General features: G+C 41.2%; 1 protein-coding gene across 2 annotated transcripts in view; it reads left to right on the forward strand.

Annotated features, from left to right (window-relative positions):
- Nucleotides 1-3,544: 3,544 nt before the first annotated feature.
- LOC124804957 (protein pygopus) overlaps nt 3,545-25,819 on the forward strand; it is a 73,437-nt gene continuing 51,162 nt past the window's right edge. Inside the window, exons 1-5 of one of the 2 annotated variants that reach the window (XM_047265348.1) lie at nt 3,545-3,955; nt 4,062-4,174; nt 4,265-4,384; nt 5,643-5,806; nt 19,246-20,237. In XM_047265348.1, coding sequence (XP_047121304.1) covers nt 4,137-4,174; nt 4,265-4,384; nt 5,643-5,806; nt 19,246-20,237 — 1,314 coding nt within the window. In that variant the 5' untranslated portion in view covers nt 3,545-3,955; nt 4,062-4,136. The remainder of the gene's footprint in view (nt 3,956-4,061; nt 4,175-4,264; nt 4,385-5,642; nt 5,807-19,245; nt 20,238-25,819) is intronic. The other variant, XM_047265349.1, reaches the window with a different exon arrangement.

A 25,819-nucleotide genomic window follows, 5' to 3' on the forward strand; every position in this document is an offset into this window, starting at 1 on the left:
GGGCATTTACATAATATCTACTTGGAAATTCAGCTACAGAGTAGCAGTCGTCAAGTAGAAATGACTTGAGTTTGTTTGTGAAACTTCCATTGCCTGACTTTGATTCACAAGGGAAGTGGTCAAATATTTTTATAGCTGCACACTTTGCTCCTTTCTGTGAAAGAGTAACTTTAAGATGTGGATAATGGAGACTGTTTTTGGTCATAGTAATTATTTATGACGCTACTTTTTAAACAGTGCCTGCTTATTCGTAATGGAGAAAATGTATTTTGTGGCTGCTATTAGTATGCCTAATTTTTTTAAACTGTTATCCACCGACATCAGAGGATAGACACCTGGTATTTATTACCCTTACAGCACATTTCTGTGCAACAAAGATTACGAATGGAAATATGAAAAGTAACATATTTTTTTAAAGTTTTTATGATCGAAATTGGCAATCATGTATAGAGTAAATGTTGCAAAGCCCAAATGTTTGACAAAAGAGGCTTATTTTCTGCTTGTCAATTGATATTTTTATTTCACACTGACTGGTTTTGGGCAATGTCACCCATCGGCAGGTCTGTTAAACAATAAAAATAAACATCAATTGGATTTTAATCCAGTGTTCACACTATGACGAAAAATTCTATCTAATCTTAATACAAAAAAATAAGCCTATTTTGTATAAATAAAGATTGTGGATAGCTTTCCCGAAGCAAATGTGTCCAATTTTGATAAACCAAGTGTTTCAGAGCACCTATAATACATAATTTCCAAATTAAGTTCTGATTAATATGTTGCTGTTGTGGCCTTCAGTCCCAAGACTGGTTTGATGCAACTCTGTCCTGTGCAAGCCTCTTCATCTCTGAACAACTACTGCAACTTACAGCCTTCTTAACCTCCTTACTGTATTCACCTCTCGGTGCCCTACTACAGTTCCCCCTCCCCCAATTCCAGATTGATAATTCCTTTATGTTTCATAATGATTCCTACAACCAATCACTTCCTTTACTCAAATAATGCAAAAAATTTCTTTGTTCACCAGTTCCATTCAGTACCTCCTCATTGGTTATATGACCTACCCACCTGATCTTCAGCATTCTTCTGTAGCACAACATTTCAAAAGCTTCTATTGTCTTTGTATCTGAACTGCTTATCATACACATTTTACTTCCTAACACTTAAATCTATATTTGATGTTAAGGAATTTCTCCTCTTCAGAAATGCTTTTCTTTCCATTGTCAATCTATGTTTTATATACTTTCTACTTTGGCCATCATTAGTTATTCTGCTGGCCAAACAGCAAAATTCATTTACATTCCACACATAGCTACAGAAGCATTTACAGAGCACTTCTACTGTATCTGAATGCATTGCAATACGTTTCACGGCATAAGGTATGCCAATCATGTATGATACATGAAGCAATACCTTTTTTTGTTGTTCCAATGAATGTTAACTTCAAATGTTAATACCATTACAACTCACCTTTCCAGAGAACTGTAAACTGAAAATACAAACAATTAGTGAAATTAAAAGAAATGCGTCATTATTGTCAGGTTTTTCTAAATTGAAAGGCTAGCTGTCTTCCTGATTAAAAATGCCTTGTACAAGAATGAATAAGCTGTGGGATATTCTTAGATTTATCTAATGGGTTTAATTTAATCAGCCATGACTTATTGCTTATGAAACTAGAATTTCATGGGGTCGGGGGACTCGCCTTCAAATGGTTAAAGTCTTATATTTCTTATAGACAACAGAGGATACAAACTGACATTTGCAGAAACGGTGGTGTTTGCTGATGAGATGACACTAGCATTTTCATAAAAGGATACACCGTGGATAATCTACAGCAGTGTCTCTAGGACAATAAATGAGACAGGAAAATGGTTTAGCGATACTGCTTTGATCATAAATAAGGATAAAACGGTATTGATGAATTTCAGTAATATTAAAAGTAAAGCTAGATGAAGAGTAAAAGCACATTTAGGGAACTATGTTATTGCTCCAGCTCCATACATAAAATTCTTAGGTATATGGGTGGACGAGCACTTGAGATGGGAAAAGTATCTAGAAGTTTTGAGTAGAAAACTACATAAATGCTGCTATGTGCTAAGAATGCTTCGGGGCTGTTGCAACAGTGAATCATTGCTGTGTGCCTATCATGCTTATATGAACAGTGTGCTTATGGTGTGATCTTCTAGGGAAATCCAGGTATGGCAAAACAAGCTTTCAAACCTCCAAAAAGCGCTATTAGAATAATGAAATAATTTAAAATAATTACTCTTCCTAGATTATACATCTATGAATGTTTGAAACAAGGATGAGACGAAGATGTCCCATACTCCCGAGGAACGTAGGAGGCGGTGCGCGAGACCCACACTGCCTACTAGGCAAGGTCATAGCGGTGGTGGTTGACAAGAAGAGAGATGATTTTCACATAGACACCCAGAAAGGAGCACTCTACCAAAAAAGTGTAAACTACCAGCCCAAAATACTTTTTAGTGCATTGCCTGCTACAATACAGAAAATTAAAGAATTTCATAAATTCAAGGTTTACTAACACACAATTTTTATAACACTGAAGAATAAAATAGTTGTCTTTATTATCCAAGTTTTGAAACAAATTAAATACAAGAAATTATATTGTAATTGACGACACCCATACAATGTATATTGTTAACGGATGAATAAAGAGATTGATTGGTTAATAATTATGTCATAAACGATTAACAACAATGATGTGCAAAAAGACAACGGGAAGACGATGGTACCATTCATCCTGTCACATCAAAGTTCTGTAACTCGTGTAACAAACAGTATATTCAACTTGTTGAGACAGGCAACTGACTTTAGCACCCATTTTCAATCTCCACTTTATATTTTCTGTTGTTTGAAGCTCCAATACAAACCGTATTTCCGTCTATGATCACTGGCTTTTGATACGGATTGGACTATTCAAAAAACTCGGAGAAAAAAAAAAACAAAAAACCGAAATCACAACAAAAGCCTTTATTTCTTTTATCCGATATCTACCACTACAAGAATCATTCTTGGATTAATGAACATTGCCGTCCCATACTCTTAACTTCTATTGTCCATTAATAAGCATTACATGCACCACCTTGTACGATTCATCATTCAGTTTTTTGTGTTAACCTTTCGTGCATATGTTCCAAGTTACATATTTTGATAGATTACTGTCGAGCTCGTAAGACGACCAAGAAAAGCGCCACATTCAAGACAAATGAATCGTAGAATAGACTTCTACGTTACTACACCTTTGAGGCAATCTTCTACTGGCATTGACGGCCGAAGACCCAGCTATAATACTTCAATTTTTAACATAAACGAGCTATGTATCTAGCGTTCATCGTATTCACGCTGACTGTATTCCGGCAACTTTATCCATAAATTCACATACGCGATTAGCAATAAACACCACCAGTGAGCCGCAACACTTCCGATTATAGCTAAATTAAGCAAAGAGATTGAATACTGTCATTTCTGTTGTTCAGCAGAGGCGGTATGAAACATATCACTTCGGTCTGTGCAATCTCTCTGATTCGTGCTTGCCTGCCTGCTTGGAGAAAATAGACAATGGCGACAAGCAAGTGGCGTGTGTTTGGCTGTGGCAAAGTTTAAATAATCCTTTATGTCTGTTGCATCTTTGCGTTTTTACTTTCCTGTTGCCCCTATCATCTCACAACGATATCAAGGGACGCTATCACGGTTGAAACGAATGCAAGTTCTGTATAAGAACTTGTGAAGAGTAAAGGTATTTGTGTCCAAGCTACAGGCCCGCACCCGAAAAGTGACAAATGCAACTGATTGAGACACAGTGTTGGAACTAAAATGTTAAAGTAAGTCGATCTTACTTATGTTGCCATTGTATTATAGACAATATGCTCCGTGTTGAAAGTGTTGATGCAGTTTCATGTTTGCGTCAAGTTCGTGCAAGACAGATTGAAAGGTTAGGTGCTAGCGGACGTACGCTACTTCTACTTCATTCATGTCATGTTCAATCAGTGGACGTTGCAGCAGTGTTTACATTGTAGCTCATAATCTTCTTGTTGCAGGATAACGTTTATTTATAATTTGAGAACAGACAGAGGAGGTTAAGGAATATCAGAGGGATGGTAAAGTGAAGGGACATGAGCCATAACATTGCAGGGATGGCGCCCTTTGTGAGGTATGACGAGCTATTGAATACTACTTATTTCTTAATTATTTTATTGCTGTCTTTAGAGAGGTTGCAGATTGTCACAACCAACTGTTTCAGCATGCCAAGGGGGAGGAACCACATGTATTTCCAGGGCCCTGGGGGAGAGCCGCAACACATTCAGCGAGGACCCTGTTTTCATGATGAAAGGAATGATAAACATCTGCCGAATGCATGTGGGTAAGTCACCAGTTGCTGTTGTACTCAAGTTTTTGTGTAGTTCTGTTATCAACAATGGGACAGAATGGAAAATATAACTTTCATTTGTCTCTGGTACTAAATTTTTTGTAGCTTTTATACACTTCAAGACCTTGCCATTAAATGTAGAAAGACAAGTAAATTATAGAATGTTCACTTTCCCCCAAAAAAATGTGTTTTTGTGGCAGTTGATACAGGATGATGTAAATATTGAGTTTGGTAGCAGCTAAGGAGTCAAAATAAGTTACTATCCCATCATATATTGGGAATCTCTGCAGTAAAAGAGAGAATATAATGGACTAGTGCATGAAGTGTTGCAGTAGTGAGGTTGTAGAGTATCAAAAAGGAAATGAAGAGAAAGAAAACGTGTGGAATATCTTTTAGAAGGTTCTCATCTCAAGCTTCTTGTGGAAGTGTATTGTACTTATTTCGAAGCGCACCATAAGTTTTGAACAATCCAAGTTTAGTAGCCATTTCAGTGCCAAATTTGTTTGTATATTTTAGTTATGTTTCAGCAATTCCGTTATACAGAGGAAGAATTCACATGAAGCCCATAAAATTGTATGGGGTACTAATTATTGCGCCTTCTGACTGTTTGTTAAACTTCTGTATTAGGGGTATAGTTTGAGTGTCTGTAGATGAAGAAGTAAGTTGTATGCCATTTCGTTAATAGGAATGCAAATTTCAGATACAAATAAACTTTCTTTGCACTGCAACAATTGCTTAGTAAATACAGTTAAAATAATGAGCCCCACATAACAGTTCCTCCTTTAATAAGATAAATAAAATTGTAACTGGATATATTTCAGTATTGAATGAAAGTATATTTTGTTATTGTTTCATGGCTTGCCCAACCAAAATCATCACTATTCATTGCTCTATTAAGGCATTAATGTTCTGTGTTGTTTCGTCAGTCATTCTCTTGTGGAATGAAATAGTTTCCATGCACTTCAGTGTGTATAGAATATGTTTGTAGAAGTAAACGTAACAAAATGTTATTCAAGACAGTGTTCAACATTGAAAATTAGATGAGCTTGCATGGTATTAGTTTTTGACTTTTAAAAATTTATGTATGTACTGTATCATGGTTCTTTTGTCAGCTGAATAAAACACCTGTGATCATGTGTTCTAATATGTTGTGGACCTTTTTTAGCTTGTAGTCAGAAGTGTTCTTAAGCATTAGCTTGGTGTGTGATGGTCTATGTTTGGTACTATTACCATTTTTATGAAAATTTTGCAGAATGCCACTTGGAGGACTTGGACCAGAATTCAAACCACCTGTGGTGGGAACTGTCCCTGATCCTCCACCTCCAAAAAAGAAGCGGCGATCATCAAATGCGAACACCACCCCTGTTGTACAGGCGCCTCCTCCAATGCAAGATCTCCTTCCACCACCTCTTACTGGTAATCAGACATAAATTTTAGATTTTTATGATTTCACATGTTTCTCAGTTACTGATATTGCACTGTTTTATTATTATTTTGAATGTAGCAGTTACAAACACTATGCAATATAACAGAAAAAATAACAGAAAGAATAGTATTTAATGCCATTTTCATAAAATAAACAGTTCAAGACTTCTTAATGAGTTACATGACATAAACTTGGAAACAAATACAATCACAAATGTGTTGATAAAATAAAAGTTCCCACCATTTGATCATGTGGCTTATGCCAATTGCTATGCATCACAAATGCAGTTTAACACTTTTCTTTTCTGTTAAAATAATATTGTGATCATTGTTGTCATGTTGGTATTATACTTTGCTGTAGAGTGCCTGTTTTGTGCTCTACTGCATATAAAATTGACCTGTCAATGCTTGAATGAATTCCTTGTTTTGAACATGGGATAATTTTAATTACTAATCAGACGTGCAGTTGCCAGGTGAGATGGCACCATGCACAAGATATGGGACTTCTATTGCCACACATTTAGTAGGAATAGTGTTCAAATCTTTGACTGGCTGTAGGTTCATTATGAGCTACGCCTTTGCATTAATGACCTCACTGTTGACATTGCGTTAGAATCTAACCCACATATTCAGTTTTCAATCCCAGCACTAAGTGTGTGAAATAGTTGTCGTGTCGTGTATGGAAATGGAGCAGTGTTTATCTTTACTTGTCTGTGTAAATTATGTGAAAATACATTGTAAATTGCTCATAGTCAATGGGTGGACTTCATCTCCCCACAGTAGTACAAATGATGATATATCATGATGGGACAGTGACAAAAATTTGGATTTGCAAGCAGGCAGGGCCAGGATATCTTTATGAAAGTGTCAGTTTGTACGTTTGGGTCTAGTGCAGCAGGGGATACAACCCGTCGGCTTTGGACAATGACGTCACAAGTCGCCAGAGAGCAGTTTACCATTTTCGCTTTTGCTGTTATGTTTCAGTTTCGTTTTTTTACTGATTGCTTAATAAAGTGGATCTGTTTATTCTATCTCGTGAGATTTTTTTTTAAGCCAAAAAACACTTATCAGCCACTGAAGGGAGCTACAACACTTAGAAAAATCGCTTCTCGATTGGCCACTTGTGACGTCATTGTCCAAAGCCAACGGGTTGTATCCCCTGCTACACTAGTCCCGTACATTTGTATTCTCTTTAGAGTATTCTTTCAATGAGGCCTTCAATAATAGGATTACTCCCTCCTTATGACTTATTTTCGTTTGCTGTGCCCCCTGTTTCTTCCAAGAATCTTCCCTCTTTATGCCAAAACAAAGAATGTGCATTATCATGAATTTGTGATTCAGGCAACTGTGAACATTTCACAGAATCTTAAAAATCAACTGCAGAAAGTAAAGAAATCAGTTTGTCTGATTTATTGTTACCACAGGTGTTTGGAAATGAGATTTATAATCATACCTGCCTCTCCTTGGGGGAGGATGCAAGGAATTATATATTCGTTCTTCTGGAATTGTACCAAGACATACAGATTTTGTGCGTACATACTGACTGAAAGTAAATCAATCATATCAGGTGTCAGTTCAAATTTTATTGCTTCAAGATAAACAAGAGAAGCAATGAATCAAAGATAGTAACAACAATAAAACTGTAAACAAACTAAGATGTTTCGTGTAGTATGTCATGCACAGCTTCATCTCTCAACTGACTGCAGTAATATTCATGATATTTCTGCATAATCATCTCTTTTCACGCATTATGAGTGGATCCATAAGTTTTGTTGCTGCTGTTGAAGTTTTTTCTTGTATACCTTGAAAACACACATTTACCAAACGGCATCCCTTTCTAACAAAAATTGTCACTAAATGTCATTTCTTTTGTTTCATAGAATACTGAAAGAGAATTCAGGATTGCAAAGTGCTGGATATCAGGGAATTTTGAACTTGTCAGGGAAATTCGGAAAAAAACTGGAAAAATCTCATTTTTTGTCTCAGTAGATGAAATGGTTCATTTACTGAGATGTCATGCATCACCGCTGGCTGGGCGCAGCTGAGATCGTGCACCACTTCCCTACTCCCTCATTCGTACTGCTTCTCCCCTTTCTACCACTCCTCTCAGCTTGCAGTCAGTGCTGCCACCACTTCTTTCCCCTAGCCTAGCAGCTGCCAACAAGAGGCACTGAGGCATGAGGAGTGCTTTGTTTGTATCCGATTGTCACAAATTGTTGATGCAGCAGCCAGAGACAGTGGTTATGTGTGCACAAGTTGTGTGTGAGTTATTGTGTGAATGTGTATCTGTTCTCATTTTCTGATGAAGGCAATGGCCGAAAATTTAGTTGTGAGACTGCAATTGTCTTCTCTACAAGCCTGTCTGTAGCTCAGTGATCACGTTTATGGTGAGTTGCTACCTATCCCCATTAGTATTGATTCTCAGAGTTTTTGTGTACGTTATCTATTGCATGGATTGATCAACTCGGTCTCATTTCATCAACTTGCTGGCTCTTGACACATGAATATCTGACCATATGAGTGGATTATTGCAATGGGCCAAAACCGCATGTCATTTCTGCAGGTATCTCTAGCGGATTGAGCTTGTCGATCTGAAGCCCATCGTTTCCCACTAATGTGCAGGCCTTGCCCATTGGATCTAGTCTCACCGACCTACCTGCAGGCTGGGTCTTGTGTGTGGCATAATGCGGCAGATTTTCGTGGTTTATCCATGGACCTAGGACCCAGGTCCTCGTTGGCGGGCGGAGGCCACGGGTGATGGACTTCAGGAATTGCAACAGTGTGGCATTTTATAGACATCCTATTTATTGTAGTACATTTTTAAACTTCGAAAGTAGTTTATATATTAGAAAGTGTGGACAATAAGAAGAAGAAAATTGTGTCGCTGGCGATTTGTGTGCTATATACCCATATATTTCTCGAAATAAAACTCGCACAATACTTGTAAGGTAATAGAGATAACACAATGGATGATAACCAACAATAACGAACCAGCATTTTCTTGGTTGGTCTACACAAGTCATTCCTGCCTTATCCACCTCTTTCAAGAGGCCTGCACTTTCATGAGGTTATTTCTGAAATCAGTGAAGATATTTGAAATCTGTCTTGTGACCCCAAGGAAATGCATATTTTTGGCACCAGATATGTTTCGTTTTATTGAAATAAAATAACATCAGTGGTCTTAATGAAACATACATACCATTTGGATTGCTTTCTCTATCTAACAACAGTTAATTACAAAAGACATTGATGCTACTACTTAAGATTTTTGCTCACACAGGGGAGAAATACAGAACTGCTTACACTTTTTTGTCAACTTAATGTTTTCATTTACCTTTGAGATCTCAACATTTGTCAGGGAAATAGGCTAAAACTTTCCTGGAAATCAGGGAATTTCATTTGGGGAAACTTGTCGTAAACCTGGATTTCTTTCTTTGTGGAATTGCATTGGAATTTTGGAGACACCTTTCTGATAATTTTTTAAGTTTAAAAAAATCTTTGTACGGCATAGCGTGGATGACGAAAGGGCAAAGGTTCTTCTGAAAGTTCGAATGGGTAGCACCAATCCTGCAGGGTGGTACGTTGGTACATTCTGCTGTCTGAATTTCGCAGTGCCTAAAATACTGTCTTTTTCAATTTTGTTCATCTTATTTCCAGTATGTCATCTGAAGTATCATTTAAACTGACACTAATGGACTTGCTGTGAGAAGAGTTTTGTTACTGGCCTGGCTACAAGTATGTAGCAAGACATTACACTCCTGCTCACCTTTGGCTCTCTGGTTTTTACTCAAAAACTTTAACTCTCTCTAATCCAATTTTTGTACTCATTGTGTTCTCCCCAACTCATTTATTTTATGCGGGTAAAGATGTAAGGGATCACCGGTTATTACACTACTGTTTTAAGAAAACATAATGCAATATGACGTCACATCACAATTTTTTTTTCCCCATTCTCCTTGATGTCAGACAATGAAGATCTTCCTCTCTTCTTTGAATTTGTATTTCTCTCCTGGTCGACTAGCTGTCTGATTATATTTCCTTTACTGTAAAGATGAGTATGTAGATGTTCTCCACATTCATATTTTCCTATTGAGCAGAGGAGATAACTGTTCACTATAGCAACTTCAGACAGCCAAAAGAATAATTTTTTCACCACTTATGACTGTCTTGTAAAACCAAAGCAGCAACAGTACTGATCAGCCATGTTGACTTCTCCCATAAACTTAGTGTATTCCAAAGCAACGGTGGCTTGTGTATTCCAAAGTAACAGTGGCTTTCAGGAATTTCACAGGATATTTCTTCCTATAACCAGTGATCAGTTGGGTTTGAGGACCAAAGAATGTATTCAAAAATGTCACTAACCTCTTGTCACAGGATGAACGAGACAGAACTCATATTCAGAAAGTTTCGTCATCTTCGAAGAGCATGGGAAATGCTTCCTAGAAATCATAGCTGTACCTGTTAGATGAAATTTCATTTTGTGCTATTCCCCAGGAAGTTTAAGGATTGTGTAGAACCTGTCAGTAAAGATGTGACAGCCAGGAACACCAGCACAATCTAGCAATTGCTGTCCAAATGAACCACTGTTTGGGTTGCAAAAGATAAATGAAGACAAATTGGACTTCCTGTAGTTGTCGTTCCATAATGTGGAATATGAGAAAAATGTAACAGTTTGCTGAATCGCACAGCCAGAAAACTCATAAACCTCACATCTTAGATGTCCTTGGATTGTAGCACTTGAATTGGATACTCCCTTTGAATACTATAGCCAAATTCCTTTTTGGTGCATAAAGTTCTTTGCATTGACTGTTAATGTACTCACTAATGTTCTTCACCTTGCACCCTCTCATATGTTGACACCCATGAGCTGTGACAGGTGGAACTAAATGCAACATCCAGAATATTTGGGGACGGGGATTGGAAATGGAGACAAGAGAGAACATGGTTGAAATATGGAGTTCGTTCTTGCTAGTCTCCTGTAAAATAACTAATTAACTTTGCATTCAAATTCATGGCTGTGCCCAATATTACATATAGGAAAGCCTTCAATTCTTCTAATGAAACCTCCCTCTATGATTGCCAGATTGAATGTTTTGTAAGTGGAGTAACTTTGTGTCCTTTCTTTAGCATACATGTTTGTAGCATGCATAATTTCACTAAGATTGTCAATGAAGAAGAGTTGGAAATATGCAAGTTTGGATTTTGGTTGAACACCATGTTGGATGGTGAAAACTTGCTGTGTGACAGAAAAAGGAAATTTCACTAGATCAGCATCTCTATCATGATAAACCTTCCACATACAGGTTGTCTCTCTCAATCAATTTACTCTCTGTCTGTAGATTCTGATCCGATAGAACTTACATCACTGCGCACGGCAGAAGTTTCTCCCAGATCATTTCATCACTAAATTCTCCTTAGTGCTCAGTATCTTCCAGAAGCCACTTGGCAATGTCATCACTTAAATGTTTTCAGTTGGCTTTTACCTTACTACAAGCATGCGAATGCAGCACACTTTGAGTTGTCAGATCTTTGTACAAAGTGCTGCCATGCGTCTTGTGAATTCCAACAAGAGAGTAGACTGAGGCACAATAACAGAAATGTGTCTGACATCATTTAACATGTCGGACATAGTCCAACAGTGGATCTGAAAGGATCAATGTGCTGGTGCATAAACTAAATTGACACTCGGCACAGTGGCTGTTGGGAGCGACTGTAAAGGCATTTCCCATTTACAGTGAATCCCAACAGCCACCCACCGAGTGTCGACTTAGTTTGTGTGCACTATAGCTGAATGTCCATATTTAACTGCCATTTGTTAATTTTGAAATAATTCCTGTAAATAATTTAGGAATAAAGATTACAGCTCACCGAATAGTAAGGGTGTTGAGACTTCAGTGGGCACACAAGGAAGACTGAAATTGTACTAGCTTTCACATGAATTTTTTTTCAAGCTAGAGCATGCACCTGTTTACACAATTCCCCCCCCCCCCCCCCCCCTACCCTACTCAAAACCTAGTACAGTTACATTGTGCCAGCCACTCCACATCACTGTTGTCATGTGCGGCACAGTCACTGGTGCTATTGCCTATGTGTCGCATAACTGTCTTGTGCATCTGCTGCATGCCTCGGAGCCATCAACCATCCTTCTCCAACCCTCGCTCCCTGCTCCCCACCGCGTCCTTTCTTTCTCCTCTCTCCCACTCTGCCAGAACCCCCCCCCCCCCCCACACACACACACACACACACACACACATAGAGAGAGAGAGAGAGAGAGAGAGAGAGAGAGAGAGAGAGAGAGAGAGAGAGAGAGGGGGGGGGGGGGGGGAGGGGAGGGAGAGGGGGGAGGGGGATTTGCCCATAAGCTATTGAAGTTTTCAGCCTTATTTATGAGTATGTGCTGTCAGGGACTCAGTTCGTCTTCTCTCAGTCTGTCAGACCGTGCCATTACTGTATTTCAATATTTCTACGTTTTTTTTTTTTCATCTTAAGTAATGTTCCAAAATTCTTTAATGATTTCCATTTGATCATACTAAGAGTCACCAGTGACTAATATCTACATCGATACTCCACAAGCCACTGTACAGTGCTTTGCTGAGGGTACCTTGTACCATTACTAGTCATTTCCTTTCCTGTTCCACTGGGGAATAGATCAAGGGGAAAATAACTATTTGCCTCCATATGAGCCCTAATCTCTCGCATATTATCTTTGGGGTCTACGAGCAATGTATGTTGTTGGCAGTAGAATCGTGTGGCAGTCAGCTTCAGATGCTGGTTCTCAAAATTTTCTCAGTGGTGTTTCCCAAAAAGAACATCTCCTTTTCCCCTGAAGCACATTCGTAACATGTTTTTTCAAACCTACCGTAACAAATCTAGTAGCCCGCCTCTGAATTGCTTCAGTGTCTTCCTACAGTCCGACCCGGTATGGATCCCAAACATTCGAGCGGTACTCAGAATAGGTCACACCAGTGTCCTATATGCAGTCCCCTTTACAGGTGAACCACTCTTTTCTAAAATTCTCCCAACAAACCAAAGTCAACCATTCCGCTTCCCTACCACAGTTCTCAGATGCTTGTTCCATTTCATATTGTTTTGCAATGTCACATTCAGATATTTAAAAGACTTGACTACACCAAGCAGGACACTAGTAATACTGTATCTGAACTTTACAGGTTTGCTCTTCCATCTAATCTGCATTAACTTACTTTTTTCCACATTTAGAGTTAGCTGTCATTCATCAAGCCAACTAGAAATTTTGTCTAAGTTGTCTTGTATCTTCCTACAGTAACTCAACTTCAAAATCTTAACTATACACCACAGAATCATCAGCAAACAACTGAACTGTAGATTGCTGCCCACACTGTCTGCAAATTATTTGTGTATGTGGGGAACAACAGTGGTCTTATCACACTTCCCTGGGGCACTTCTGCCGATACCCTTGACTTTGATGAACACTCACCGTTGAGGGCAACTTACTGAGTTCTATTAATTATGAAGTCTTCGAACCACTCGCATATCTGTGAGCTTATGCCACATTCTCATACCTTCTTTAACAGCCTTCAATGAGGCACTGTGTCAGGTGCTTTCTGGAAATCTAGAAGTATGAAATCTTCCTGTTGCCCTTCATCCAGAGTTCACGGTGTATTTTGTGAGAAAAGGACAAGCTAAGTTTTTCATGAATGAAGCTTTCTAAAACCACGCTGACTCATGGACATAAATGTCTCTGTCTCAAGAAAGTTTAATATATTTGAACTGAGAATATGTTCAAGGATTGTGCAGCAAACAAAAGTTGGGGGTATTGGTCTGTAATTCTGTGAATCCTTTCTTTTACCATTCTTATATACTGGAGTCACCTCGTTCCCCCACCCCCCACCCCCCCGCACACCCCAGGTGGAACACTAGCCATTTATGTGTTGTCAGTGACTCTTCTCCTAACGTTTGCATTCTGTCAGTTCTTGCTATTACCATGTATTGGGTATAGCATGTGAATCTTTGTCTTGTGAAAGTTGTGGATAACTGATGTATGAAGGTCTCCTCCTTAGGAGCTTCTTTTCAAAAATGTCAGTTGAGAATTTTAATAGCTTGTGAAGAATGAGTCTTGACAGCTGTTACAGTATGACAGAATCTGACAGTTCTTTGCATTTACAATTTTCTGTGTGTTCATGTCTGTCAGTTCTTTCTTGTTGGACCATTATTAAGATTGTTATCTGACTTAAGAGTCCTCAGGCTGAACTCTACAATCTGTGGAATCACTAAAGTCAGAAAATTTAAAGTTACTACTGAATGTCACCCAAAATCATTTGGAAAAATGTAAAACCTTAAAATTGTTGACACTTGTACCTCTGTAGTCATCACCCATATCATTTGTGTTGTTTCTCAATACGCCTGATTCAGATTGTCAACCCACTGTCCCTTCCTAACTCATCTTTACTGTAACTAGACTCTGAGTAAGTATGTGACCAAGCTAACAGATCTACATCTGTTTACATGTATACTCTGCCAATCACTGTCAACTTCCTGGTCGAAGGTTCATCGAACCACTTTTGCACTGTCTCTTCTGTTCCATCCCTGAACAGTTAGTAATCTAACAACACTTAAAGTACCAGGCACTGGAGTGATAAACTGAATTTTCACAGAAAAAAGTTCAAAGTTTCATCTGCAGGGACAAACACACATACTCATTATAAATAATGTAACACACATAGGTTTTTTTTTTTTTTTTTTCTGTAGCTGCATTTGTCATTTCTGATGTTCATGTACATACACTGCGAGACTGGTGGCAAGTAAACAGAAAACCCAGACGACATATTGCATACAAATTAGTCACTCACCAAAATGGCTTTTGGCCTTGAGATGATCACATTACTAATATTTCAACATAGATAGTGCAAACATGCTGTATATCCCAATAAAAGAGGTGCCTTTAAGCAGTAAAATTGGAAAATGCAGAAAGGGCCATCCACATAATGTATCATTAATAAATTTCACCACAAAAGGCACAAAAATGTTACACAAGTACACTGATTATTACCAGATATGAATGTGTGGCAATACCGGAATGTGAAGAAAATGTCATCCTGAAAATGTAAATAATTCCAATGTTAGTTTGTTATTATTTCTCTTGATATCGAATCAAAAGCATCATTACGTTGTAGGCTTTACTAGTGTGTGTGTGTGTGTGTGTGTGTGTGTGTGTCAGAGGTGTACAAATTCCCCTTGCAGCCTGCTTGCCCCTAGCTCCTCTGCAACCTTTCATGCAGGTCAGCCTGTCACGACGTAAACACAAGAGTGCGCGTGTACTGAGGCATAGTGGGTAATGCGGCCGACTTGGGCTCCCGCAAGCCCGGGCTACCTGGGTTCCCGCAGGCCTGCCAAGCTTCACGGGACCTGCTCAGCTTGCTGCGCCTGACAACAGGTTGCGCTGTCAAGCTACCGCGACTACGCGACTAGAGTAGCCAGGTAGTTAGCCCGCAGTCCATTTATCGCAACGTTGGGGGTAGCACAATGAATAGGTCGAACTTTAGTGAGATTGAAAAAAAAAATGACAACTGGCGAATACATGCTGGTAACGAAACAGCACAAGTGCCGCATGGGAAGCGTTTTCGTGTGTTTATGAGGCCGCTTCAAATAAATCGGTAGGTATGTCTCAATGCAGACTATGCAAAAAGCTCGTAAGTACTTGTTCGGGAACCTCGAGTATGTTACGACATATGAGCAAATTTGACAAGCGGTTCCCTCACTCCATAAATATCTTGAAAGAGGACAAAGATTTAGTGACCGAAAAGTGCGTCGAAATGTGTGCTAAGGACCTGAGACCATTTAGCAGTATAGAGGGAGATGGATTTCTTAATTTAGGGCACACTCTGATCGACATAGGTAAGAAATATGGCTCAGTTGATATTAAAAATATTATGCCTTCCCGAGTGACAGTAGCTAGGAAAGTTCAAACCTTAGCTGATAAAGAGCGCAGCAAAATGCTCCCAGATATAGTGCATGCAATTCGTTCTGGTATATGTGCCAGTTCAATTGATCTATGGACAGACAATTACAAAGGGGTGCATTAATATCCATGACAATGCATTGCATAAATTCAGACTGGCGTTTGAATAAATATGTACTGATGTGCTCTGCGTTTCCTGACTGCCCAAAAACTGGCTCGAATATTCTAAACGCAAGCCAGGTGCCATTACAAAGATGTGGCTGGTTTACCTTTTGCAACATAATGATTGCCGATCCGACTTAATTGCAGATTGGGAGGCGGTAATCCGGGCAAATCCAGCGAATTTAAAAATTCCGTAGGATAGTTGACTACATCATCTTGGTTAGTAACGGAATAAACAGACTTGTATGTCATCAGTTCGCCAGGTATCATATTTTGAATCTGAAAATTAATTTCGTTAACATGAAGGTTTTTTGCAGCCAATATAACACGTTCGCTCAACCAAAATTGGTTTGGAACTGTTAAACGACATTTGCTGTGCGCAAATTGTCAAACACAATGACTGTGAATGTGGCCGGCGGGGATGGTCGAGCAGTTCTAGGCGCTACAGTCTGGAACCGCGCGACCGCTGCGTTCGAAGGTTCGAATCCTGCCTCGAGCATGGATGTGTGTGATGTCCTTAGGTTAGTTAGGTTTAAGATGCTCATGGAAATATTCAAAAACCTTCTACATGGAAACATGCGTAAATGAGCCAACTTTCATGGTAACCCGCAAATGATTTCAAAATCTTTTGTAAGGTACTCTATTCCATGCACTGTCCGAAATATTATGTAGACAGTGATGTTCCTCTTGAAGGTCAAGTATGCAAAATTTCTTCAAGATCGGAATAAAAATGTAGGTTGGTGTAGAAGTATGTAAGTAAAGTACCCTCCGCCATGCACCGTTCAGAATTTTAAGCAGACAGCGCCCTTCATCCTGTTTTGAATATCAAGTGTGTCAAATTTCATCAAGATCGGAATAAAAACGTACAATTTGTCGAATTCCGTTAGGCAAAGTAACCTCTGCCATACACCCTACGAAATTTTATGTAGTCTGTGACCTTCCTCTTGATTTCAAAGTATAGTGTGCAAAACTTCATCAAGATTGTATGCAATACAAACACACGGACACAATGATAACGCACTTTCAGTTTTCCCCAAATTTTCCAATTTTTCGGTCGATTTTCCAAAAAATTTATTTCTTAAAAACCTTGTCCTGAGAATTACGAACACAGCAAAAAAAAGAAAAAAATTAGCCGAATTGGTCCAGCCGTTCTCGAGTTTTACGCTTATCAACACATTTGGCAATTCGATTTTATTTATATAGATAGTAAGCCCGAAATATACGCGTAAAGGAAGAATGTACAAATAAAACCCAATATTTTTTGACCTGAAAAAAAAAAAAAAAAATATATATATGAAACATTCCACGGGGGAAAAATTATATATAAAAACAAAGATGAGGTGACTTACTGAACGAAAGCGCTGGCAGGTCGATAGACACACAAACATACACACAAAATTCAAGCTTTCGCAACAAACTGTTGCCTCATCAGGAAAGAGGGAAGGAGAGGGGAAGACGAAAGGAAGTGGGTTTTAAGGGAGAGGGTAAGGAGTCATTCCAATCCCAGGAGCGGAAAGACTTACCTTAGGGGGAAAAAAGGACAGGTATACACTCGCACACACGAACATATCCATCCACACATACAGACACAAGCAGACATGAAATATGTCTGCTTGTGTCTGTATGTGTGGATGGATATGTGCGTGTGTGCGAGTGTATACCTGTCCTTTTTTCCCCCTAAGGTAAGTCTTTCCGCTCCCGGGATTGGAATGACTCCTTACCCTCTCCCTTAAAACCCACTTCCTTTCGTCTTCCCCTCTCCTTCCCTCTTTCCTGATGAAGCAACAGTTTGTTGCGAAAGCTTGAATTTTGTGTGTATGTTTGTGTTTGTTTGTGTGTCTATCGACCTGCCAGCACTTTCGTTCGGTAAGTCACCTCATCTTTGTTTTTATATATATAATGTTGGGGTTTCTCTTTTGGTGCTCAGGTAAAATAAAAACTTTTAATTAACGTTCATAATATGACAATGACGCGCGCCGACTAAACGGCTGCCTAGCGCAGCTCAGCAGTAATATGGGCAGGCAAGCAAGTTTTCCGCAGCCTGCCTGGGTTGGGTTCTGCTTGGCTTGGCTGGGAGTGAAGCAGCTTGCCCGTTCTGTTGACAACGCGCGGCGGCCTGCCCGCCTGGCCACCAGGCAAGCATGGGCGGGTTAAAAGCGGAACATGTACACCACTGGTTGTGTGTGTGTGTGTGTGTGTGTGTGTGTGTGTGTTTGTGTGTGTAATACATCTAATGAAGGGAGTATTGCTTATTCTCTGTATTCTCTAGTCCATTTTTTTTAAGGCTATGGAGGCATCTAAAATCATTTGTCACAACATTTTTTGTCCCTTATTTGTATTGTTATTCCAGGCCAATCTTCTTGAACCTGTACCTCTTTCCTCCCTTAGGACTGAGCTAATTGATCAAAAACTTCCTTGATAGGCAGCGGGCATTGTGCATGTATAATCAGTTACATAATCATCAGAATGAGTGAATATAGACTGATTTTTATGATATTATGAAACAAAAATAAGGTAATAATTTTTTTCAAAAAATTTGTGCCTGTAATATGGTAATGATAACTATTTTCCAGAATAAAAGTAACTATGGGTGTGATATCAGATGCTTCATGGGATAATAATTTGCAAACTGTGTACAACGAAGACTTTGAATATGTTATTCAATTCCATTTATGTGTAGTGTTATTTCTGTGAAGGTTTTGTGTATATAGTGAACTCTAGTTATTAATAGAATTTGGTTGCATACATGGTAGCATATGAAATATTTAAAAATGGTGACAGTTTGGCAATCTGATGGATGTGCATTGCAGAAATAAATTGCACTCCAGATTGTTCCATAAGCGTGATGGATGATCGGCCCTTGTTAATGAGCATTGCAGATGATGATGTAAATGGCCACTCTTTTGTGCCATTTTGGCACTAAAGTTTTTGTAAACTTCCCTGGAGGTTTTGACAGAACACTTCCAGTCTTAAACTCTTGACCGAACAGTTCACTACATATTCTGTATGAATTGTGCTTCTCACAACACTTGACAGTGAACACATACTGTTTTAGCATGAGTGCCCTTTTGTGTTTCATTCAATTGGCTATTTAACACATATGCTCCTTCCAACCACTCAAATATATTAAAGTAGAAGAGTGAAAGGTATGTGCTAAGGTCTCATCAGGGGGTAGTTGCCGACATTGTGTTGATCAGTGAAGATACAACAGTTTGTTTCTAAAGATGTATATCATGTTAAAATTTTGTGTATTTGTCCCAAACTCTTTATCATAGAATCAATATATGATTATATTGCCTTGATTTACAGATCAAAATAATGTGTTTTACAGGTTATGGTGATACCATTGTGGCGTCCAATCCTTTCGATGACACTCCACCCCAGATGTCGTCGATGAGCATGAGTCACAGCCATCACGTCCACATGAATCACCACCACCACCACCATCACATGGGTGGTCCTCCTATGGGAGGCATGAGTCCCATGGGCAACATGGGTGGGCCACCTATGGGCAGCAGTAGTCACATGAGTGGCCCACCGATGAACAACATGGGCAGCCACACCATGGGAGGACCCATCAGCAGTGGCCAGATGGGAGGTCCACCCATGAGCAGCGGTCCTCCGATGGGCAGTCCTATGAACAGCTGTCCTCCTATGGGAAGCCCCCTGAACAGCGGAACTATGGGTGGTCCCATGAGTACGAGTGGTCCTATTGGTAGTCCAATGAACAACATGGGTAGCACAATGATGAGTGGAAGTTCAATGGGCAGTCCAATGGGTGGCCCAATGGGAAGCCCAATGAGTGGTATGGGTGGTCCTACAATGAACAGTAGTCATATGAATAATGGTCCAATGGGTGGACCATTGAACAGCAGTCACTTAGGAGGTCCTTCCATGAACAACATGGGTGGTCCAATAGGTGGTCCACCAATGAACAGTAGTCCGTTAAGTGGTCCTCCAATGAACAGTAGTCCCATGGGTGGCCCAGCAATGAGCAATAGTCCTATGGGGGGACCTCCAATGAACAATGGACCAATGGGTGGCCCATCTATGAACAGTTTGTGTGGTCCGCCAATGAACAGTGGTCATATGGGAGGTGGCATGAACGTCACACCGATGAACAACATGGGCTCAATGAGTCCTATGAATCACCACCATTCTCCGCACCCTCATCCTATGGGAAACATGGGACCTATGGGTGCTATGAGTGGTAACATGGCCCCTAACATGCATCCCATGGGGATGCATGGACCATCACATCCACCGCATGGCTTCCCTGGACCTGGTATGGGGCCAAAGCCAATGCCAGTCTCAGCGGGAAAGGTAAGTACAGAGATATCTAAATTTTATTGTAATTAAATGGATATTTTAATTGTGTTTTTCATTTTGATCTGTTGTTCTTTCTTAATAATGCTTGGTGCAGGTTTATTCTGCCTAGATGGACTGCAGAGGTGTGCGTGCGTGCGTGTGTGTGTGTGTGTGTGTGTGTGTGTGTGTGTGTGTGTGTGTGTGTGTGTGTTGATTTAACAACATGCGAGTTATATTGATCGTAGGTATTTATTTATTGATTCATCTATTTTTTTCCCCTTCAAACTTGAGAAGGAACGGAGTGCTATAGTTGTATAAATATTACAGTTAGGAAACCTCACTCTTTCGCAGAGTGTGATTCAAATATTTGTAAAAGTAATTTCCAAGGCTAGTTTCAGAAAATAATGTGAGCTACTGGCAGACTGAATTACTGAACCAGTCTGTGAACCTTGTGCAGGTGACAGTTTTTTGTTTGGGAAAACCTGGGGTGAGGCCGGTTCCGTATCCAACGGACAGTACTTGGATGACAGGAGTAGACTCCTGGCTGAACACAGTTAGGTATCCACTTGTCAACATGTGTGTTCATGTATTTGGAGCTTTTTAATTAGTAATAAATTAGGTGGTCTTGTATAGAGCTGAAAGAATCAGATTAATGATAAAACTTGGTACAAGATGTGCCATATGAAAAGTGTCCAAATAATTGCTTGCTGCAGTAACATGTTTTTCTCTTAAATGACATAGAAATGCTTAAAAGGGCGTCTCCACAACTTCTGATATCCATTATTTTCTTAGGAAGGTCTGGAAAAGTAGAATTTTCCTGTTACCTTAATGTCTGTCACAGATGTATTATTTCCCACATTGTCTTCCCTGGTTTAAAATTTTTTAAGTCATTGTGTGACTTAAATTTACTGTTGGGACTTGTTCCTTAGCTTCTTCAGAAAGCAGTGCATATGGCTGTATTTCTAGTCTTTAGTTAAATTTGTCCATAGAAATACATTCTCCTTTTGTTTAGCATTTTCCACACTGAATGGTAAAATTGATGCAGCCAGGTTTGGAGGTTATTGTGATGCTATTTCAGTGATTACCAAAGCGAGTAAAACTTACAAGGAACTTAGCAGCATGAGCCCACTTGTCTTATAATGTTGCTTTCCCTCTGACCTTGATGTATGCCCCCATTCAGTCTGAAAAAGCACCGTAAAGTTTTTGCATCATCCCCTGAGGCAAGGTGGCCCACAAATTTTGTAACAGGTCCTTGATATACTGGACCGAGTTGACGTCAGAACAGGTACCGCATGCATTACATTGGAGCCAAATCTGGGTTTCTTTTTGGCCACAGGAGTACGTCAACAGTTCATAGACATGTCATGTAGAAGAATGTTGTCCTGTAGTAAACTGACATTTCAATACAATCACATGAGAGGTAACACAAGATGTAGGATGTCTGTGACGTACAGTTGTGCCATCAGAGTTCCCTCACTTATCATCATCCTCATACCCAATGGGTCACCACGCTGTGATGGCAGGAGTAAAATTGCTGTGTTTCTCCAATTCATTGAAAGAATGGGACGTCTTTGCTGGTTGCCACCGTGTTCACTGACTAGAGTCGTCCTCAGTAGTGCAGAACTGCTATTCTTTACTGATCACAATGCGATGCTATTTGTCAGGAGTCCACAGGTGGGAACAGGTTATTATGTGTTTGGTGAATAATAACTCTGTCTGATGTGGTTAGACTGTATTGATCAGAACCTTGACAAGTATAATGCCCTTGTGATCCCATCTAATCTAACATCAGGACACTGTTGCAGCCAAGTGCCCTACAAATCTGGATATTCCATGATTCGACCAGCCAACGAAATGGACACATACAATGACAGTCACTTGCTGATAACACTGTCTCACATGAGTATGAGGTATCTGCATGCCCTTCACAGTGATCACTCAATATCTAGTGCTGCTCATGCCCCTGTAGACAAACAGCAATCCCGGGTGTTAGAATAGGCCGGAGGTATTCCTGCCTGTCGTAAGAGGCGACTAAAAGGAGTCCCACATGTATCAGCCTTTATGTGATGGTCCCCTGTTGGGTTTGACCTCCATTTTTCAAAATTTTCCCGAAGAGCGAGCCAATTGGGGAAGGGCGCTTTACATAGTGCACAGTGTCCATCATGCGCTGAGACCTCTTGCGTGCTTCTTTGGCATGGATCTGCACTTCCGCTCATTCTCCAGCTGTTGGGCGTTGTCACCCTCCTGGGTGCATTTTCCTCCATCCTCTGTGCAGTATCGCTTTCTGCACTGTTTATGATAATGGACTTCTTAGCTTGTTTGCGCCTGATATCCAGCACGTTAGTCAGACTGTTGTGGTGGGGCCACCATGTACCCTGTTGGTTGTAGCCCGCTGGCCACACAGGGATCTGCTCTACTGATGCCTGCACCATTAACTCCCCATGTATGCCAAGGAGGAGATGCCCATCACCCTGTGGCATCGGGAATCCCAGCAATGGCCATCCTGTCAGGTGGCCTTTGCTGCGGCTGGGTGGCGCCTGTGGGGAGGGCCCCTGGTCGGAGTGGGTGGCATCAGGGCAGATGACACGCCGTGAAGTGAAGTGTTGTATGTCATCTGTAGCTGGTGGTCAAACACCAGCAGTCTCTAAGTGGTCTAGTCCTAACTTCAATGCTAAGAAATACGACCCCAAATCGTCCCCCACCCCCCACCCACGGCCGCATCATGGAAGGAACGCCAGGCTAAGGATGGCAGCGAAGCTTATTCACCCCGATACCTCGTATGAGAGTTGGTGGGGAATCTTTCTTGTCAATGAAATCTCAGTTTTTTGTGGATCATTTAGAGGACAAGTTTGGGAAGGAGGAGGGCTTGTCCAAAATGCAGTCAGGGTCGGTCTACATCAAAACAGCATCCGCTGCCCAGTCACGGGCACTACTTGCCTGTGACAAGCTGGAGGATGTTTCTGTTTCCATCACTTGCCTTTAGAGCTTAAATATGGTCCAGGGTATCATATTTCACAGGGACCTTCTTTTGCAGTCTGACGATAAGCTGTGTGCCAACTTAGAGCGGCGAGGTGTCCATTTCATCCGGCGCGTCCACTGGGGTCCGACAGATAATCAGGTTGCCACCGGTGCCTTCGTTTTGGCCTTTGAGGGTGAGGGTGACACATTACCCAAGAAGGTCAAGGTGATGGTCTACCTCTGTGACGTAAAGCCATATATCCCTCCCCGATGTGGTGCTTTAAGTGCTGGTAGTTTGGCCGTATGTCTTCCAGCTGTACTTCCAGCATCACTTGTTGGCATTGTGGACATCCTTCAAATCCCGATACTCCCTGTGCCCCGCCTTCCATTTGTGTCAACTGCGAAGAGTACCATTTGCCTTGCTCGCCAGACTGCAGGAGTCTCCAGAAAGAAAGAAAAATAATGGAAGACAAGACACTGGATTTCAACCTACGCCGCCGCTATGACAGTGGTTCTACCATCTTCCATTCCATTAGGAACAGTTGGCTCTGAGCCATCAGTTTCCACCTGCCCCCTTGATGGTGGGGGTCAGTTCTCTCCCTGTTGCTCCTGCACAACCTTCTCCAGGAGCAACCCCAGCCCCCCTCCCCCCCTCGCCCACCCACCCACACAACCATCGTGGATGTCAGTCCCCACTTCTCAGCTGGAGAAACGTAAGTCGTCTTTGGATCCTCTTGCCAGGAAGGGATCCCTTGGGTCACTCCCTTCCCAGGTTCCTACCAGTGGCAAAGCTGACACCTGTCAGTGACTGAAGCAACCACAGGTAGCTGGTTGGCGGCTTCACAGTCCTCCTCAGTTCCTGAGACTGAATCAGTGAAGCCCTCCAAGCCGGGCAAACCTAAGGAGCAGTGAGAGAAACCTAAAGAGAAAAAGACCCCCAAGAACCAAGGCACTGAGATGGCACCCACACCACCACTACCTACAAGCTCTGTGTCAGGATGAGGTGGAGATTCTGGCATCCGCTTGAGGATCTAGATCTCGCTGGGCCCTCAAACACAATGGATGTCGATCACATAGGTACTCATATGGTGGCAGCAGGTGACCCTGAGGCGTAGACTGCCTCATCAAGTGTTTCATGCCTTCCCAGTCTCACGATCATGTAATCCTCCAGTGGAATTGCGGTGGTTTTTTCCACCACCTGACTTAGCTACGGCAACTGTTAATTTTTACACCTGCTGTCTCCAGTGCCTTCCAGGAAACCTGGTTCCCAGCAATGCGGACCCCTGCCCTCTGCAGCCATAAGGGATGTTATAGGAACTGTAGCGACTAGAATGAAGTCTCAGGTGGAGTTTGCATCTATGTCCTGAACTCAGTATGTAGTGAACCTGTGCCGCTTCAAACCCCTCTTGAAGCTGTGGCTGTCAGGATAAGGATGATGCAGGAAATAACTGTCTGCAATGTGTATCTTCCTCCAGATGGTGCAGTACCGCTGAATGTATTGGCTGCACTAATTGATCAACTCCCTAAACTTTCCCTACTTTTGGGAGATTTTAACGTGCATAACATTTTGTGTGGTGGCGCCATGCTTAACGGCCAAGGTAGGGAGGTCGAAAATTTACTGTCACAACTCAACCTCTGCCTCTTAAAATACAGGTGCCCCCACACATTTCAGTGTGGCACATGCCAAATATTTGGCCATTGATCTCTCGGTTTGCAGTCCTGGCCTTCTCCCATCTATCTATTGGAGAATACTTGACGACCTGTTTGGTAATGACCACTTCCCCATCTTCTTGTCATTCCCCTGACGTCATGCCCACAGATGCCTACCCAGATGGGCTTTAAACAAGGCAGACTGGGAAGCCTTTACCTCTGCTGTCACTGCAGAATCTCCCCCACATGGTGCCATGGATATTGTTGTTGAGCAGGTCACTACAACAATCGTTTCTGCGGCAGAAAATGCAATCTCTCGTTCTTTAGGGTGCCCTCGGCGAAAGACAGACACTTGGTGGTTGCCGGAAGGCTCTGAGGCAATTGAACAGCATCAGCAAGCTCTACAGAGACGTTAGCGGCACTCTTCCCTAGAGCACCTAATAACTTTTAAGCAGCTCAAAGCCCACATTCCCCACCTTATAAAATGACAGAAACAGGAGTGTCAGGAGAGGTATGTGTCGACCATTGGGTGCCATACGTCACCTTCCCAAGTCTGGATGAAGATTAGACACATCTTTTTGGGTACCAGACCCCAACAGGAATCCCCACCATTAACATCAATGACGTGTTATCTACTGACGCAAATGTGATTGCTGAGCACTTTGCTAAGCGCTATGCTCGAGCCTCTGCGTTGGAGAAGTACCCTGCAGCCTTTCACACACTCAAACGGCGGATGAAAAGGAAAATCGTCTCGTTCACTACACACCACAGTGAACCCTATAACAGCCTATTTACAGAGTGGGAGCTTCTCAGCACCCTTGCACATAGCTCTGACACAGCTCTTAGGCCGGATCAGATCCACAGTCGGATGATTAAACATCTCTCATCTGACTACAAGTGACATCTCCTAGTCATCTTCAACCGGATCTGGTGCAATGGCGTCTTTCCCTCACAATGGCGGGAGAGCGCCATAATTCTGGTGCACAAAC

Source organism: Schistocerca piceifrons, chromosome 7 (genome assembly GCF_021461385.2).
Source record: "Schistocerca piceifrons isolate TAMUIC-IGC-003096 chromosome 7, iqSchPice1.1, whole genome shotgun sequence".
NCBI classification, from domain to species: Eukaryota; Metazoa; Arthropoda; class Insecta; order Orthoptera; family Acrididae; genus Schistocerca; species Schistocerca piceifrons.